Below are 17862 nucleotides of genomic sequence, written 5' to 3' on the forward strand. Positions count from 1 at the left end.
GTAAAATAGCCAGATGATACATACACTGAGGCTGAATACTACAACAAAGTATGTAAATAATATATACAGTGCATAATGTATAATGTGTTATTTGTTTATGTATTAAAATAAAACATTATGTTAGAGGCAGTGCTAGAGGCAAATAGTTAAATACAGCTATCTCAAAGAACTAATTTAATTTATTTTCTTTTTTTTCTAGTTAAAGCAGTTTTAAGAAACTCTGTAATAGGTTTTATTAAACAAAAGTGTTTTCTTCTGTACTCAAAAAGCTGTTTTGCAGCCTCCCTCCCCTTTATCTGTGTTCTTTATGGTCTATGGAGAGGGGAGGGGTCAAGGAGAGGAGACAAACAGCTTGTGTATAGCAGAGAACAAAACAACATCCTTCAATCTTATCTCACCAAGTTCCCAGAGCAGCATTGAGCTTTCTGACCTGTGAATTCATCGTTTTATGTGACCAGACACGGCCCAGATTTTTCAAAGGGTGTAAAATATGTACTGGTATAAATTGCCCACAGCAACCAATCACAGCTCCTCTTTCATTTTAGAAGAGCTGAAAGCTGAGCTGTGATTGGTTGCTGTGGGCAGTTTACACCAGGGTAAATTTTACACCCTTTGATAATTCTCCCCCACAGTCTCAAACTGCACGGGCTCGCTGTGTCCTCTTCCTTCTCACTCATCCCCCTCCGCATTGACTGCTAAACAACTTTTAGAGTACAGAAGGAAATTCTTTTGCGTAATAAAACCTTTAACAGAGTTTCTTATAATCACTTCTACTGTTCATTTCTGCCCCAAAAATTAAATGAGTTACTCTTTAAATCTTATATGATAAATGAAATCATATGACATGCGCCGCTCCCGGCTGTTATCTGCAGCCAGGGCTGTTATGTGCAGCCATGTCCCTGGTAGTGGGACGGATCTCCCCTCCGCGATGTGATCCATTCTTCTTCCGTGTCGGGCCTCAGCATTGCACTGACACTGATCCCAGCTCAGAAATACATTGGTCTGGTCTGCAGAAGGCCAGAGCAATGTATCACTGATCTCATTGATCATTGCTGTGTATATACACAGTATTGATCTCTATGAGAGAATTTCTTCCCCAAAAAATTTCCTCCCCTAATAAAAGTCCAAACCACTCACCTTTTCCCATTTTATAAATATAAACAAAATAAATAAACAAACATGTTTGGTATCGCCGCGTGCGTAATCACCCGAACTATTAAAGTATCACATTCCTGATCTTGCATGGTAAATGGCGTAAGCGTAAAAAAAATTCCAAAGTACAAAATTGCGCATTTTTGGTCGCATCAAATCCAGAAAAAATTTAATAAAAAGTGATCAAAAAGTTGCATATACACAATTAAGGTACCAATGGAAAGCAGAGACCATGGCGCAAAAAAATCACACCTCACACAGCCCCATAGACGAAAAAATAAAAGCATTATAAGGATGGAAATAGAGCAATTTTAAACACATTTATTTTATTTTATTTTATATAAAAGTATTGTACTTTCCAGATAAGATGATTTTTTTAAACTCCGAAATATCTTCTTAGAAGATAGGGGTCGTCTTATATGCAGAGTATGGTCGCCCCATACGGTGTGGGAGCTCAAAATGGGTGCATCCCCACTGTATGGGCCAACCACTATAAAAAAAACACAAACAGTTAACTCACCTGGGGCCCGTTCCCGGCCTCCACGTGTCTCCAGGCTCTATTTTTCAAGTTTGTACCCTATAGCAGGGGAACAATTTCTTTTCTTGCTACCTGAACTGGCTGCTTTTAAAATGTAAAAGGCAGGAACCTTGGTGAAACATACACTCCTTCCACCACCTGATCCCTGGTCCTGTCACACAGCATATATGCAAATACTAGATTTTGTAAGAATGTATGCATTCACACAATAACATTATTTTATTTACAGTGTATTTCCTACTACAGCTATCAGATGTCCATCACTGCTGAAATAAGCAATGCAATGCATTAGTGGAACTATATAAGAGCAATTATAGCATTCAGCCTTACTAATGCTGTACTGTATGCTTTGTGTTTAAGAATATTCACTTATTTCAATTATAATGTTGAATTCTTTAAGCAGGACTTAATGTAAGCACTTCTTACATAAACATGCCTTCTCATAACCTAATTGTGTCGGAACAGCTCATGAAAATGAGACATCACATCAAAGGCTATTAATTATGTATCACTGGTAGCTGTTATGCATGAGAAAGAATACCTTTAAGTAAATATTCACACAACTTTGACGGATTTAATTAATTCACCTACCTTGTTTATAGCTGAGAAGTGTACCTGTATCCTCATTAACCTGCCATAGTTTGTCATTTGACCATGCCAGCATAATCTGCATATCACTAAACTGCATTAAGCTATAAATATTCTGCCTTTTTCAGTGCCATTGATAAATGAATATAGATCTACACATGCTTGTCTGTAGACACAAGTCAAGTGGAGGGAGGAGTATTTCTCTAGTCCTACCTGTTGCTGTGAAGATTTAAAACATACACTACAGCTGTAGGTTACTTAGGGCCATATGAGACAAGGCAAGCCATGAGTAACCTCAACTGATGGCAGTTGCATGAACAGCGTTCGACCATGAGAGGTGGAACCTGAATCAATCAGACATTTTTGGTATAACCTGTTGGATATAGGAAAACCTCTTCGACAGAAGGTGAGCACAGCATGCATTTGGTTTTTTTTAGCCCAAAACTTAGATGGTGGCAAGAATTATGCCTATGCCTATGGCTTGTATGGACAATGTTGTGGTATGACTCATTAACAATTTGCAACATGAATTGACAATAGGGCAGATTTACTATAGAAAATGCATAAAAAAGGCTTAACATGTCTTGTACCAAACTTATGATGTGTTTTAGACATTCTTGCACTGTAAGTGACATCAGGGAGTCTTACCTATGTCACGTGTTGTACGGTAAGAAGGCAACAATTTTACTATTGGAATCTCACCAAACTCACCTGTCTCACAGACAATGTGTAATACTACTCCCCCCCCCCCCAGTAGAGGCAGTTACATAGACTTTTGGGCTGCCTTCACACTTCTTCTTTTTTATGCAAAAACGCCTGTGGCCAAATGTTGCAGACTTTTTTTTTTTTTGGCTTTTTTGTGGCTTTGTGGAATTTTTGCAGAACGCAGCAGGCTGAGGGCTTGGCATTTTTTTCAGCAAACTGTGGCATTTTTCTCCCATAGACTTCAATGGAAGTCTTCAGCTCCACTAAAAAACACCATAACCTATGCATTTGGTGTTTTTTTTTTTTTTTGTGCCGCCTTTCAGGCAGAAAAACACCAATGTCTGGTCCCCAGGGGGTTAACTTAACACCCTATGGGCAAGACTGTGATCCAGGGGGTGACAGTCTGGTCCACAGGGTGTTCATTTGTGATCCAGGGGGTGGACCAGACTGTGCTCCGTTCTGGAGGTGGGGTTGCAGTGGTGTAAGGGAGGGTTAACCTACCCTCTGGTGTTCTTCTGATCAGCGGCTGAGCAGGGACACTGCTTAGGCTGCTAGTTGGCTGAGCTGACGCTGGAGCATTGTCAGCTCAGCCGATCAGCGCCTGCAGCAGTGTTCCAGCTGCAGCCGCTGATTCAGCAGCTCCATCTTCAAAGAGGCTGAAGATTGAAGACATCGAGTGAGTATCAATAGGGTCCCCCTTCTCCCCCTAGCACTGCACCCATCCCAGCAAGGAAGGGGGGCAAATAACCCCCTTCCTTGCTGGAATGGGTACACTGTGAAATCAGTGTGGCCCCCATGGGGTTAAGTGAGGATGGCATGCATCCTCACTTAACCCCCTGGGGTCCACATTGTTCAGTCTGACACACAAAGGTTTAGGTGTGAATGTCATGAATCCATACTTAACCCGTTGTGTGGCAGACTGTAAGCAGCATCTGCTAAGTTGCTGCCTACAGTAAGGTGCAGAATACCTTTCACAATAAGGGGTGCTCTGCTCCTGGCCTTTGTTTCGTGTGTGTTTTTCCCTTTTGTTTTGTAGATATCGGTATTCTGTGGATTACATCAGATTTGTTGGACTACATTGATGACCAGCGTTGTTTTTATTTAAATAACATGGTAAATGACGGGTGTGGGGATGTCCTTTTTTTAATAAAATACTTTTCTCTATTGTGTGGTGTTTTATTTTTATTTTCAGACTTAGTAGTGCAAGCTGTCTGATAGACGGCATACATTACTAAGTCAGGGCCTAGTTTTAGCTGGTAGAAAATGGCTCAAATCCCCCACCCCTCCTGGAAAGAAGCACAGTCCGGTTCACTGGGGGCTCATTTAACCCCCTGTGGACCAGACTGTGCCATTTTGCATCCCCCCAGGACATGGCACACAGAAAACTCTAGGGACATGCAGCAAAGTATTTCACTAGGGACATGCAGGATAGGAGGTCTCTGCTGAACTCTGAATCATCCTTTCTCTATAGGAATTACATGCACTTTTGGCCAATACTTAAATTTTAACTGGGGTGCCAGGGGTGATAGTTGATGTGTGGACAACTTTCCAGCAGACAGTTATTTAAAGGGATACTCCAGCAAGTAAAAACATTTCACATAGTGCTGCCCTTATATAAAAGAGAACATCTTATTTTTACCTCACTACGCTCCCTTGGCATCCTGCTGAGGCATCTCCTGGTCCCCCACTGACTGCTGCTAAACTCATCTCTGCAGTGTCAACCCACACAACCGTCACTGACAGGAAAGGCAAAGTGCTGTGGCCAGTCATTGGTTGCGGGGCTGTCACTGCTAAGACAAGTTTAGTGGCAGCAGTCAGCAAGGAACCGGGAGATGCTGCAGAAGGACACGGAGGGAGCTTGGTGACGTAAAAATAAGAGGGCACATTTATCAATTGTGCCCCTGGTGTACACGACAGAAAAGGTGCATATTTTTGTGCAGTCCACTCCTGCACCTGTTTTTACAGGTGTAAATCAAGGCAGAAATCTAAATCTGCTCTGGAGTAGGCACCCAGGCACCCGGTCCCACTGAATATAGATCTAAGAGGCACGCGGGTGAATGAGGGCAAGCCTTTATTTTAGACTGGCTTAAAAATCTTGATAAATGTCCTCCAAGATGTTTATTATGTCTTAAATAAGGACAGCACTATATAAAACATTTTTAGGTTCAAATACCTGTTTAATATTTTGGCCTGTTAAAGTGTGAAGTGTAGAACTGTGCAAACTGGCCACAATAAAACAATCAAAAGCACAATGTATTTACAAGTATACCATCAAAGACACACATAACTTCCAAGCACCATCTGTTCCTCAGTTTGAAGAGAAACAGTCATGAATGCATATGTATTCAATGCAATTTTAAAAGTCAATGTAAAACCCACAACTTATATTTAATTTAAATATTTGCATATATTATAGAATACATCTATGCCCACAAAACACCTGCACCATTACTAATCCACAAACTTAATGCAAATTATGACAATGATGAGATAAATCACAAAACATGTTAGAGCTTCAGAGACAGGATGTTCAATTTTAAAGCCTCCTGAAAGCCAGAGTATATCTGTATACATATATATTCATCTTAGGAGATCAAATTTTAATACCACTCAAAATAGAGCAAAACTTTTTTTTTATTTAGAATATAGTTAGTCAGCATGCTGCTTTCTGTGCAAAAATATGGAAAGAAGAAATATAGTGCTGAGTTTAGGAGAATGGTTTTCTAGATCTTTTTATTTGTTTCAGGATCTACAGCAGGGGTTATCTTTTAGGACTTAACTATAATAATTATAGTAACTATAATGTGATGTTAAATCATTGTCTTGTCAACATCAGAATAATACATAAGGAGACCATGCCCGCTCCACATACTGCCTGGGGCACAGAAGAATGATACAGATTTCTTTACTTCTGTCAGGAAGTCAGTAAATTAATTTTGCGGAAATAAAATATTCAGAATCCCTCTAATGTAAAAAAAAAAAAAAGTTTCATTTTTCTACTGTACCCAATGTGACAAATGTTAAAGCAAAGAGAAATTTTGGTGTTGATAGATGTCTGCAAATTTATAGAAGCCCCTACGTCCAATAATTCTGAGATTTTGGCACCAGTCCCAACAAAAAAAAAATTAAAACATACATCTCACAAGAAGTCAGAGTATAATTCTAGACTGTGATTTACAAATTTTAAAAGGGTTTTTAAGGCAAAAATTATTGACAAACCAAAATTTCTTATGAACTTTGCAAAAGATTTGGTTCATCATTGAACTGATATTTTTGCATCCTCACATTTTAATACACATATAAAACAAAAAGGAGCCTACACTTTCCTGATGTCCTCTGATGTCTCCTACCAATCGCAGATGCCTCTGCTTCCAAGACAAACGCATCTTGAGAGTGACAGCCCACTCAGCCATTCACCAGTTGTGGCACTGTCCCATCTCAGTCAGTGATTGACTGAGCGGGCTGTTACTCCCGAGATGACAGAGACAGCTTGCTCAGCCAACCAATGAGTGACTAAAACAGACCAGCACCACAGCCAGTTACTGGCTGAGAGGGCTGTAACATCTCAATCAGTGATTGGCTAAGCAGGCTAGTGTGTTATGGTGCGTTTACACGTAACGATTATTGCGCAATCTTGCGCAATAACGATCGTGTAAACGCAGCAAACGATCAAACGACGAACGAGAAATCGTTCATTTTGATCTTTCAACATGTTCTCAAATCGTTGTTCGCAAAAAATTCGCAGATCGTTCAGTGTAAACAGTCGTCGCGAAAGTCCGGCCGCCCAAAGCCCGCCACCCCGCTCATCCGCAGCCCCCTGCGCCGGCTCGATCGCAACCCCCGCCACCCCGATCGCCACCCCTGCCGCGGCTTCGATCGTCACCCCCGCTCCGATTGCTACCCCCGCCGCGAGCATACCTTACCTGCTCGGCGTAGTGGGTGTTCGAAATTCCCGGCTCCCCTCTTCAGTGCATTGATTGGCTGAAGAGGGGAGCCGGAAATTTCAAACAGCTCCTCTTCAGCACTGATTGGCTGAAGAGGAGCTGTTTGAAATTCCCGCCTCCCCTCTTCAGCCAATCAATGCACGGCAGCACTGATTGGCTGAAGAGGAGCTGTTTGAAATTCCCGGCTCCCCTCTTCAGCCAGTCAGTGCTGCCGTGCATTGATTGGCTGAAGATGGGAGTCGGGAATTTCAAACAGCTGCTCTTCAGCCAATCAGTGCTGAAGAGGAGCACTGATTGGCTGAAGAGGAGCTGTTTGAAATTCCCGGCTCCCCTCTTCAGCCAATCAATGCACTGAAGAGGGGAGCCGGGAATTTCTAACACCCGCTACGCCGAGCAGGTAAGGTATGCTCGCGGTGGGGGCTACTGGAGCGGCGGCGGGGGTGGCTATTGGAGCGGCGGCGTGGGTGGCGATCGGAGCAGGGGGGTTGGCGATCGTAGCGGCGTTACTCCGACATCGTTAATCGTGCGATCAGGCCAATTATCGTCCCGTGTAAACGTAGCATTAGTGTGGTTCGTTTAAGGTTTGGTTTAGATGAACCTGAATGTTGCTTCAGAATTCGGCCAACCTGCCAAACCGGACTTCATCACTCACCTCTACATTTAAAGAGGTTACCTGGGCAGGGCACTTTATAGATATATTCTTGAGGATAGAGTAAATACAGAAAAAAAAACACTTTCCTAGCTTCTGCATCACTACCGTTTCTATGCAGCTTCAGTCCCCGCTGTTTTGGGTTTGTATAAGTGACGTCTATAGCAGCTGAAAGTGGTGACCAGAGTTGCATAATACCAGCAGTGTTTTATATTGGGCTGTATTTAAAGCACACCACCTTGTAGTACATTTTGTATTTCTTTACAATGGATATTCAATCAACTAGCATGCTAAGTAATCTAGCAACCAGTAAGTCTTTTTATTGTTGGAATATAAGAATTTTACTGTGCCTTGACAAACATTTTAGTTCATGTCTATGAAGAAATTGGGAGAGATTCTCCTCATATTTCACATAGCATCATCACAGGCATGATTACAATGAAAGGTGATACCAATATATAGATAACACAGAATCTACCACTAACAAGTGATGGTCACAGCTACCCTACTCCTCCTACTCCCCACACAGTAAACTTTGCGCAACTTACAGCACATGCCTACAAAAATTTCCCTTAGAAATCAATGGACCAGCTCCAGACTACAGGTTCACATAGTCCATATGGTTGCTGTATCTGGTTTTAGTTAGGAATACATTCACTTTAACCTTACCTATTCAGAATCAGGCGAGTTAAGAGTAAACAGGACTGTCTGTCCTTACCTGAATTGACTAGCTTCTGCTCCATGACACCACAGCCTAATACTTCCATCCATTCTCCTTCAAACATGATCTCCATTTCAAAAGATGGATGAGTAAAGGGGAAGTAACAGTCTACCCATCTAATCTCCAAATCTGTAGAGAAAAAAAAAGAAAAAAAAGGATGTTCTTCAACATTTTCTTTTAATTTAAAGGGGAAAAAAAAACTGTTTGTTTATTCTATAGCTAAATTCTTGATACATGAACTAGTGATTGTGCCTCCTCTACACTATAGAGTATTGTACACAATTCATACACAGCATGAGAGATAATAAATCATATGTTACATTTCTACCATTACTGGGCAGGGAGGAAAATGAGAAAAGATCATGAGGATAGCAGGGAGCTTTGTCATTCACTGTAAATGAGAATGACTGGAAACTACTGAGCATATGCTTGTCTACAGTGCTTCTTATGACAGAGAATGCTATCTTCAGATTCTGAGGCTTTGCTGCAAGCATTTGTTATTCTCACTACTCATTTACGACTATAACTAAATCATTCTTAATAACTGCCTCCACAGCACTGCATCTAAAAATGCACAAAAGACACACTACATATTTGTGTATATAAGATAAGATAGATACTATTTTAAAATAAAAATAACTTATTTAAAATAAAGTAATCATATTACAAGAACACTATATCATCATCTAATGTATTTATAAAGGTGAACAAAACTCCATGAAATTTCTAAACATCTCCTCACAATAAGAAAAGAAAGCAAAGAAATGAACATTAACATGTTTCTTACGTTAAACTGAAAAAGTAATGCTGAAGAAGTTTAATAGATGGAAATATTAAAACTGGAATTTTCCACTACACAGACACCATGAGGGACTATACTGTGTACAAAATTGATGCATATTATATTAGAATTTTTATGGTCAAATTTCAACAAATTCTAAAAAATATTTAAGGGGGGGGGGGGGGGGGGTATCACACAATCACAATCCCCCTAGATACATTCCCTGAAGGTGTAGTCATCATGGAAAACACTGTGCTGTTTTCTGACTTTTTTTTCTCAAAAAAAAGGAAACAGTCAGAAAACCGGAAGTACAGTGTATCCAAGGCCATCTGAGCGCTCACAGAAGAGAGAAGGCCGTCATGTGACTGATGGACACATTGAGCCGTGACTCTCTGTATTGGTCGGAATTCCTGTGTTTAGTCTGTTTTTTCAACCAGCACAAGTCAGAAAATCTGCCTTCAGGAGACTGGACCTGGATTTCTGTTAAGTATAACTTTGTTTTATGGCATGGCAAAAAATAATGAATGTATAATGCAAACTTGCTTTATTTTACATCTACCGTTGATTTAGATTTTGAAAGTTATACTGACAGTGACATGTTCTCTTTATACTTTAGGGTTTTTTTTTTTGGATCATAATTTAAATGACGGTATTTTCAGAATGGCCTAAACGAAGGAGTAGCAGGTGGCTAGAAGGTCACTAGTGCTCAGCATAGTCTAGTTTGGGCTGTTGTAGTTAGGAGAAGAGGCAAAAGTTACATATGGTATGCCACAAAAACTGAATAGTCTCAGCACTCTCTGGACCTGCACTCCTACAACTCAGGAGACATTTGTGGAGTATTCCGTTGCTTCTAACCCAAGCAGCATACAATGTCGCTTCCTAATAAATCAATAAGTGTCCGATAGTTAAACTTGAAAGGAAAGCGGCACTCACCAACTTGCTTGTAGAAAATACGACTTTTATTCCATTTAATAAAAGTGGGTCGTGGGCGCTGGCAAGAGTTAGGCCCAAACACTGCCCAACTCTTGCCAGCATCCATGACCCACTTTTATCAAATGAAATTGAAGTCTTTTTTTCTACAAGCAAGTCGGTGAGTGGAGTTTAAAGTGTCACTGTCGTGTCCATCAATCACATGACTGCCTTCTCTTTGTGAGCCCTCAGGTGGCCTGGGATACACAGGACTTCCTGTTTTCTGACTGTTTCCTGTTTTTTTAGAAAATAGAAAGTGCCGTGTTTTCCATGATAACTAAAAATAAATAATGAATGTAGATTGCAAACTTGCTTTATATCACATCTACTGTTGATTTAAATGTTGAAAGTTATAACGACAGTGACACTTTAAAGCATTGGCATCATCTACTGTAGCATCATCATACCTGTGTGTTTCTCCAGCCTCAGGCAGATTGCATTTTGCACAACCTCCCACCAGAAAACCCTTTGGCATCTACACAGCTACTTATTTACTTGGAGGTGTTCATATTAAATGGGCCTAAAAAACTCATCAAAAATGGTCTTTCTTTTACAGTCAGTACATGGTAATATTTGCTCTAGGGAATACCTCGTGATTGATTTTTTTTTTTTATAAACAATTTTAAAATGAAATGGTCTTTAGTTAATTTTCTGACATATATACAGTTCTGGCATATAAACAATGAACTGCGCTGGAAGCAGATGGCTCTTTTTAATGTGTAGCAGAGTCATCTGTTTCTGGCCATAATGATTTTTTATATGTCGCTTAAGACATCAATGTAAAGGTTGTGGAAAACCCCGTTAATGTGAATCTGTCAGCTGTTATTCATGTTCCAAACTGCTGCCATTGTTAGATAGCTATTAGATCAAGGAGACAAATGGTACTTTTCAAATATTCATCTGATCCTGCTCGACTGACAGTTAGAGCTTAGCTTCCAATTGACTGACAACCAAGCAAGGATAGGGATGGGAGGGGGAGTGAGTAGTCATTACTGCCCTCAGCGCCTGTACTTCAGGAGCATGGGAAAGCCTCGTAGGGCCCTTGTACACAGGAAATCACAGGTATAACTTGCTGTGGATTCCATCGCTCCCCCCCTCCCCCCATCACCCCGCTCCCGCTTGACGTTCCCCCGTTTGGTTTGGGCAGTGTAAGTTTTCACCCTCATTTTGAAATTAAACACGAGGGAAGAGGGACTTTCTTGCAAAAGCTTACAATCTAAGGCTGGGTTCACACACAGTATATTTCAGTCAGTATTTGGTGAGTATTTTGCAACCTCAACCAGGAGTGGATTGAAAACACAGAAAGGCTATGTTCACACACTGTTGAAATTGAGTGGATGGCCGCCATATAACAGTAAATAACTGACATTATTTCAATACAACAAAGAAGCTGTTTTAAAATAACAGCAAATATTTGCCATTAAATGGCGACTATCCACTCAATTTCAACATTGTGTGAACAGAGCCTTTCTGTGTTTTCAATCCACTCCTGGTTTTGGTTGCACAGTACTGACTGAAATATACAGCAGTTTGGAACGTGAATCGCTGACAGATGCACTTTAAAGACTAGTATCACAGAAATGAATTTAGCATACCTTCACCAAACAGATGAGTAATCAGTTTGCACAGTGTTTGCTTTAGATGAAACTCCACAAGTTTCACAGCCTCAAGTGTATGGGTCTCTTGTTTAGTGGGTGTGCGAAAACCTGACTCAAACAACTGGCATGTGTCATTACTTTCCACCTTTGCAAACAGCTATAAGAAGAAATAAAAAAGGAATTAGAGCACTGCAGTATTATCTTAGTCATACTTATTAATACAAAACCACAAAATGTATGTTTGTTGCAATACAGACCCCTTTTCCACTTACCTTTAGCGATAGCTGCTCTTTTATTAACATCCAATTGGCGATCATTCTATAAAGTTAGACATATCACTGCTAACCTTAATAATTTTCTGTGTGTGTGTGTAGGTTCCACTCTTTGTTTTGGCTTACAAACTTTGATACAAAATACTGACCATAATAAGGAAGGTAGTATTTTAAGCGGAATTAATCGGAACCAATCCATTAACAGATACATTGGCAGAAACTGAAAAACCACATTGTAAGAAGGCGTCCATTGTAAACTATGATACAAATGTGTACACAGCCAAATATACAAATTAGACACATGCAAACGTCCCTGAGCAAGTACAACTGTGTTATAGCAGCTTTACCCTTTAAATACCTTTTATTATATGCCTCAGTCTGGCATACAGAAATGGGTTCTCCACTAGTAAAAGGGTAGTAATACCGTTTATTCAAATCCTGTAAACAGTGCTATCACTGGGCTACACCTGATTCAGCGAATGTACAGTAGTGAGCGGCAATGCATGTTTGCAATGCTGCTCACTTATAGGCCACGGTGCATTTTTGCTAGGCCAGGTGCAGAATTGCTAACTCAGCATATATAGTTATGGATAATACTCACAGACACTTTGTCTAGATTGCACTCATCCGTCAGTGTGCTCTTGTTGTCATACATTTTTACTGTGAATGACCTGATCCTGTCTTATCTATGTACTGAAATCAGCTTTCATTGCGTTCTTGCATGTGATCATAATGAGGAGACTATTAAAACATTTTCCTTACAGAACAGGAAGCTTTAGCTCATTATTAGGCTAAGAGGTCAGATTATTTTATTTAAAATTAAATAGAAAAATCACCATCAGATCCCTACATCGTATATATATATATATATATATATATATATATATATATATATATACATACACATTACAACTGCATAGGGTGCTGGCAGTTAGGAAGTTTAAAGCTGTATGATTGTCACAAAGGGGTATGGGTTAATATAGAAAACCATGTTTTAAAGAGGACCTGTCACCCCCCCGTGCCGGGGTGACAGGCTCTCGACCCCCAGCTAGATCCCCTTATAGTTACCTCATGTCACCGAGTCCCGCTGCTGGAGCCGGTCCCGGGACAGAAATATCCCAGTGAGAAGCAGGCGCGTGCTGTGGAGATGGGTCCAGCGCCCATAGAGAATGAATGGAGCCGGACTCATCTCTGCTGCGCGCGCACGGCTCCATTCATTCTCTATGGACACCGGACCCATCTCCACAGCGTGCGCGCTGGCTTCTCACCGGGATATCTCCGTCCCGGAACCGGCTCCGGCAGCAGGACTCAGCGACATGAGGTAACTATAAGGGGATCTATCTGGGGTCGGGAGCCTGTCACCCCGGAGCGGGGGGTGACAGGTCTCCTTTAAACAGTAGCTCATTTTCCGATGACACATTCCATTTTGATTTAAATTTTGTTACATTGTGTGCATGTGAACAGAAGGTTTTATTTAAATAGAACTTTTAAATTATTTATGTAAAGATTTTTTTCTGTAATTCACATGTGGGAAAGAACACAACATTCCTTTTAGAGGAAATAATGAAAAAGATGGAATGAAAGAGTAGAAACACAGTATTCTCTAGAAGAAAAGAAAAAAAATATATAAGCGATAATGTATGTCCTTTGTGAATTATAAAAATGTAAGAAGCCACAGTAGGGTTCTATGGTGAGCTTTGGGGTGGATCTTGAAAATAATCACATTCAAATTACAATGTTCTTATAATTTTCCAAGACAGTAGTACAGGGCTGTCAACAGAAATATGGTAAATTATACATTGCAGCTATGTAACATTGTCAGTGAAGGGTATTGTGGCCCAGCAGGTGGCACCAGTGGTACTTAAATGCTGTATTTAGGCTTTATTGTATTACACATGCACTGGAAAGAGCAGCAGGTAATGACCTAAAGGAGTTCTTCACGGCTATGGCTACGTTCATACAACGGTTTTTTATTTCCGTTTAAAATTACGTCCGTTATTTTGAGTTTAAAATTATGTCCATCATTTTGCGGTTTTCCAACCCGTCTGTGCAATATTGGGTACTAGTACATTATTCTAGTTAATGGGGCGTTTACACAGACAGATTTATCTGACAGATCTTTGAAGCCCAAACCAGGAACAGACTATAAACAGGGAACAGGTCATAAAGGAAAGACTGAGACCTATCCTCTTTTCAAATCCATTCCTGGCTTTGGCTTCCAAAATCTGTCAGATAAATCTGCCTGTGTAAACGCAGCATAAGGTGGATTAATTGGCCTTTGGGTGTGTCCTTAATTGAAAAGCCATTGAATTTAGTAGTAAAAACAGTGAAACGATGGTGAAAAAAGAAAACCTGTGTGTGAACAACTAAAAAATAATGTCCGCTGTTTGCAATAGATGTCTGAAAATAATTGACATGATCATTATTTTGACGTCCTCGTAGACAACTTCCGTTATTTTATGCATTGTGTGCATTGGACGTCTGTCATTGCATCAAAGTCATTTACATTGCGGCAATAATGAATGTCTTTTAAAATATAAAAGGAAGATGCCTTTTCTCTTTTTTTTAATGTTGTGTGAAAATAGCTCATAAACGTAATGACTAAATAACTGAACAAACTGCTTTGTATGGGCAAGTGTGTTGGGGCAAATTTAAGAAAATAAGGTCTCCCTTGTAGTCATGTTTCTAGAGAATGAGTAAGCCATGTTTGGGAGATTAACTTTCATTTGTAAATGAAGAAGCAGTAAACTAGTCAACTAATACTGAAAGAACTACCATTATTGGGACATCAACATGGCACATAGAAAAACTTACATAAAAATAAAATTCATTGATGTCCTTAACACTTCAGTAGGAGATCCTCTGATATGAACATTGATCAATTATGTACAAGTCGATTGGTGTTCATTAAAATAAGCTTTTAGACAGGTCATTAATAGGGAGTAAACAGCCACACACAAAACAATTGCTGGATCGTTCATGTAGCCATTCACTTCCATTATTGCCGGCAGCACATCCTGTGTGTGCTGCCAACAGTCATTTATAGACCTGCCCAATTAACACAATGAACTCATAAACAAGCTTGTTAGTTGGATGATTGCTGTGTCTTTATGGTATGTTCACACATTCAGGTTTATAATTACAATTAATGAAAACAAAGTCAGGAATGGATTTGAAATGAGGAGAAATTTCAGTCTTTCCCTTATGACCTGTTCTCCATTTTTATTATGTTTCTGGCTTTGGCTTCAATAATTGCAATTAAAAACTTGCCTGACTCATTCAGCTGATGAGTGGACTGTGTAAAAGGGTCTTAAATGATGGCATAAGTCTAGGATAAGAAATCATATAATTGTTTATTGGTTAGTTGTCTGACTGCTAAGCTCACCTCTAGACTTTAGAATAAGAGACTAGAAGAGGCAGCTAGTAGTTTAGCACTGGGGATTGTCAAAGATCCCAGAAGCTAAACCCTTACCAATAAAAATGTTACAATTGTGTATAAACATAAGCCATGGGCTTTTCATCATAACATTTCAAGAACACACTGCGTTTTTCCTGTCTGTTTAACATACACATTTAAAGGGGAACTCCAGGTGGAGGTTAAAAAATGAAACTTCTGCAGAAGCATAAAGCATTACTTACCTATCTATACCAAAAATCCATTTGTTTTGTGGGGTTTTGTTCTGTTTTGTGTTTCTGCACTTCCTGGTTTATCAGTTGTACACAGTACTACAGGTTCCAGAATGCAATACTTTCCCTCAGCTGTTCATCACAGTCCTCCACCCTGCCCATTCCCCACCCAAAGCTGTTGCAGAACATCTAGGCTGTGTTCACACATTGCAGTTTCATTGTGTTACTGAATTATTTGCAGTAATTTATGATTTCATTGTGGTCCCACCTACACAGCACGCTGTATTGTCTACCTGTAACACCACACAGTGCACTGTATTCCCTACCTGTAACACCACACAGCACGCTGTATTCTCTACCTGTAACACCACACAGCACGCTGTATTCTCTACCTGTTACACCACACAGCACGCTGTATTCTCTACCTGTAACACCACACAGCACGCTGTATTCTCTACCTGTAACACTACACAGCACGCTGTATTCTCTACCTGTAACACCACACAGCACGCTGTATTCTCTACCTGTAACACCACACAGCACGCTGTATTCTCTACCTGTAACACCACACAGCACCCAGTATTCTCTACCTGTAACACCACACAGCATGTTGTATTCTCTATCTGTAACACCACACAGCACGCTGTATTCTCTACCTGTAACACCACACTGTATTCTCTACCTGTAACACCACACAGCACGCTGTATTCTCTACCTGTTACACCACACAGCACGCTGTATTCTCTACCTGTAACACCACACAGCACGCTGTATTCTCTACCTGTAATGCTGATATTGGAAAAAAGTAAAGAATTTCACTGCACACTTCTGAACAATTAAAGAAATGAGTGCAGCAGCTGCTTCTGGCCGGTCAGGGATGGTGAATCACTCAGGGGATTGGGGGATCCAGCCAAGCCTCCTGGGACATCACGCCCTGCCCCCTGTCAGCATCATCAGCCTGATTTCAGCAAACATACACAATGTGAGACAGAGGCATGGAATATTTGTCTCCTAAGGGGGAACAGCAGCAGGAGAAGGAGACAATGTGAATTGGCACAGGGGCCATTTTTTTCACTTCCTGGATTTCTATCAGCTACCAGTGTGTCAGAACCGTACAGATACGGTAATACATTGTATTGACACATATATTTAACTTTTAATGTACTTTTAATCGAAAACAAGTTTCGAATCGAAAAGAACGTATCGAAACGAATGTTTTTTGTTTTCTTTTACATACACAATAATAGGGTTGACCACGTTTTTCTGTTTGTTAAAAGTAACCAAATAAAAACTGATAGGAAAAACGTAGTGTGAACCCAACCTATCTGCTGGAAAATTTTAAAAAGATAGCAAACTGTACCATTCCCAAGGGCAGATATTGGTGTATTCTGTGAGACACCTTTCTGGCTTTAAGCACAGAGAGGTGGCACAGAAGTTTTATCAAGACCAAGAGCAGTTATCAAGAGCAGTTCCCTGCTCGGCTATTCTTGATAACCCAGCTAGAGCTTCCACTTGTACTGATCTTACCTTCAGGGATCTATTTGCATGGACCAAAGAGTGAGAGTGTGAAAACTAGTGCTGCTTGTACGCATTAGCAGTCAAGCATGCCGATCATTACCTCCTTGTGCTTGTCTCAGTTTTAGAAGACACAATAAGATTAGGAAAAAAAGAGACTGTTCAATTGTTATTAACTCTCAGAACATTTAGTTTTTGCTTCATTCCCCTTTCCCTGCTGTGCTAAGCAAATTTAATTACAATGTGAAAACCTTACACAATGTTCTAGAGAAGTTATTAAGTATTCACGGTATTTGAGCTATATCAGAAATGTCTACTCACATTGTGTAGAAAGACATTGCTCACATAATGAAGATTATTGACCTTGACATTCTTAGGGTTTTCTTATCCATATTACAAACCCAAGAAGTTACCAGGTCATTATTGACAGCTAAGATATATTCCAGTATATGCCCCTATTTAGCCACTCATTTTTAGCCATTTATTTATTAAGACTAACCACCAGTAACTAAAGTTATTGACCACCAGTACTATACATTATATTTAAAAAATTTGTAACTTTTTCTATAATTTTCTCTTCTCCCACAATCCAATGCAGTATAATACAGAATTTGCAGGACAACATAAATGTTGTGATCTGAAGCTGACCTTGCCACCTCTGTATATATCTGGCATATACTTTACTATGTTCAGTCTTTTATATATATTATTCACTTTTGTGTGACACAATTTTGTGACATATTTGGACCCATAATAATCACATGTACGAGGGCCCTAAGTCAAGTTTCTTCCATTTAATCCAT

The 17862-nt window shown here is 40.1% G+C and overlaps 1 protein-coding gene across 1 annotated transcript in view; it reads right to left on the reverse strand.

Moving 5' to 3' along the window:
• Positions 1 to 17862, reverse strand: part of FARS2 (phenylalanyl-tRNA synthetase 2, mitochondrial) — a 232295-nt gene that overhangs the window by 127630 nt on the left and 86803 nt on the right. Inside the window, exons 4-5 of the mRNA XM_069960195.1 lie at positions 11643 to 11802; positions 8295 to 8426 (exon numbers count right to left, since the gene is read on the reverse strand). Coding sequence (XP_069816296.1) covers positions 8295 to 8426; positions 11643 to 11802 — 292 coding nt within the window. The remainder of the gene's footprint in view (positions 1 to 8294; positions 8427 to 11642; positions 11803 to 17862) is intronic.

This window comes from Dendropsophus ebraccatus, chromosome 2 (genome assembly GCF_027789765.1).
Source record: "Dendropsophus ebraccatus isolate aDenEbr1 chromosome 2, aDenEbr1.pat, whole genome shotgun sequence".
Classification (NCBI taxonomy): domain Eukaryota; kingdom Metazoa; phylum Chordata; class Amphibia; order Anura; family Hylidae; genus Dendropsophus; species Dendropsophus ebraccatus.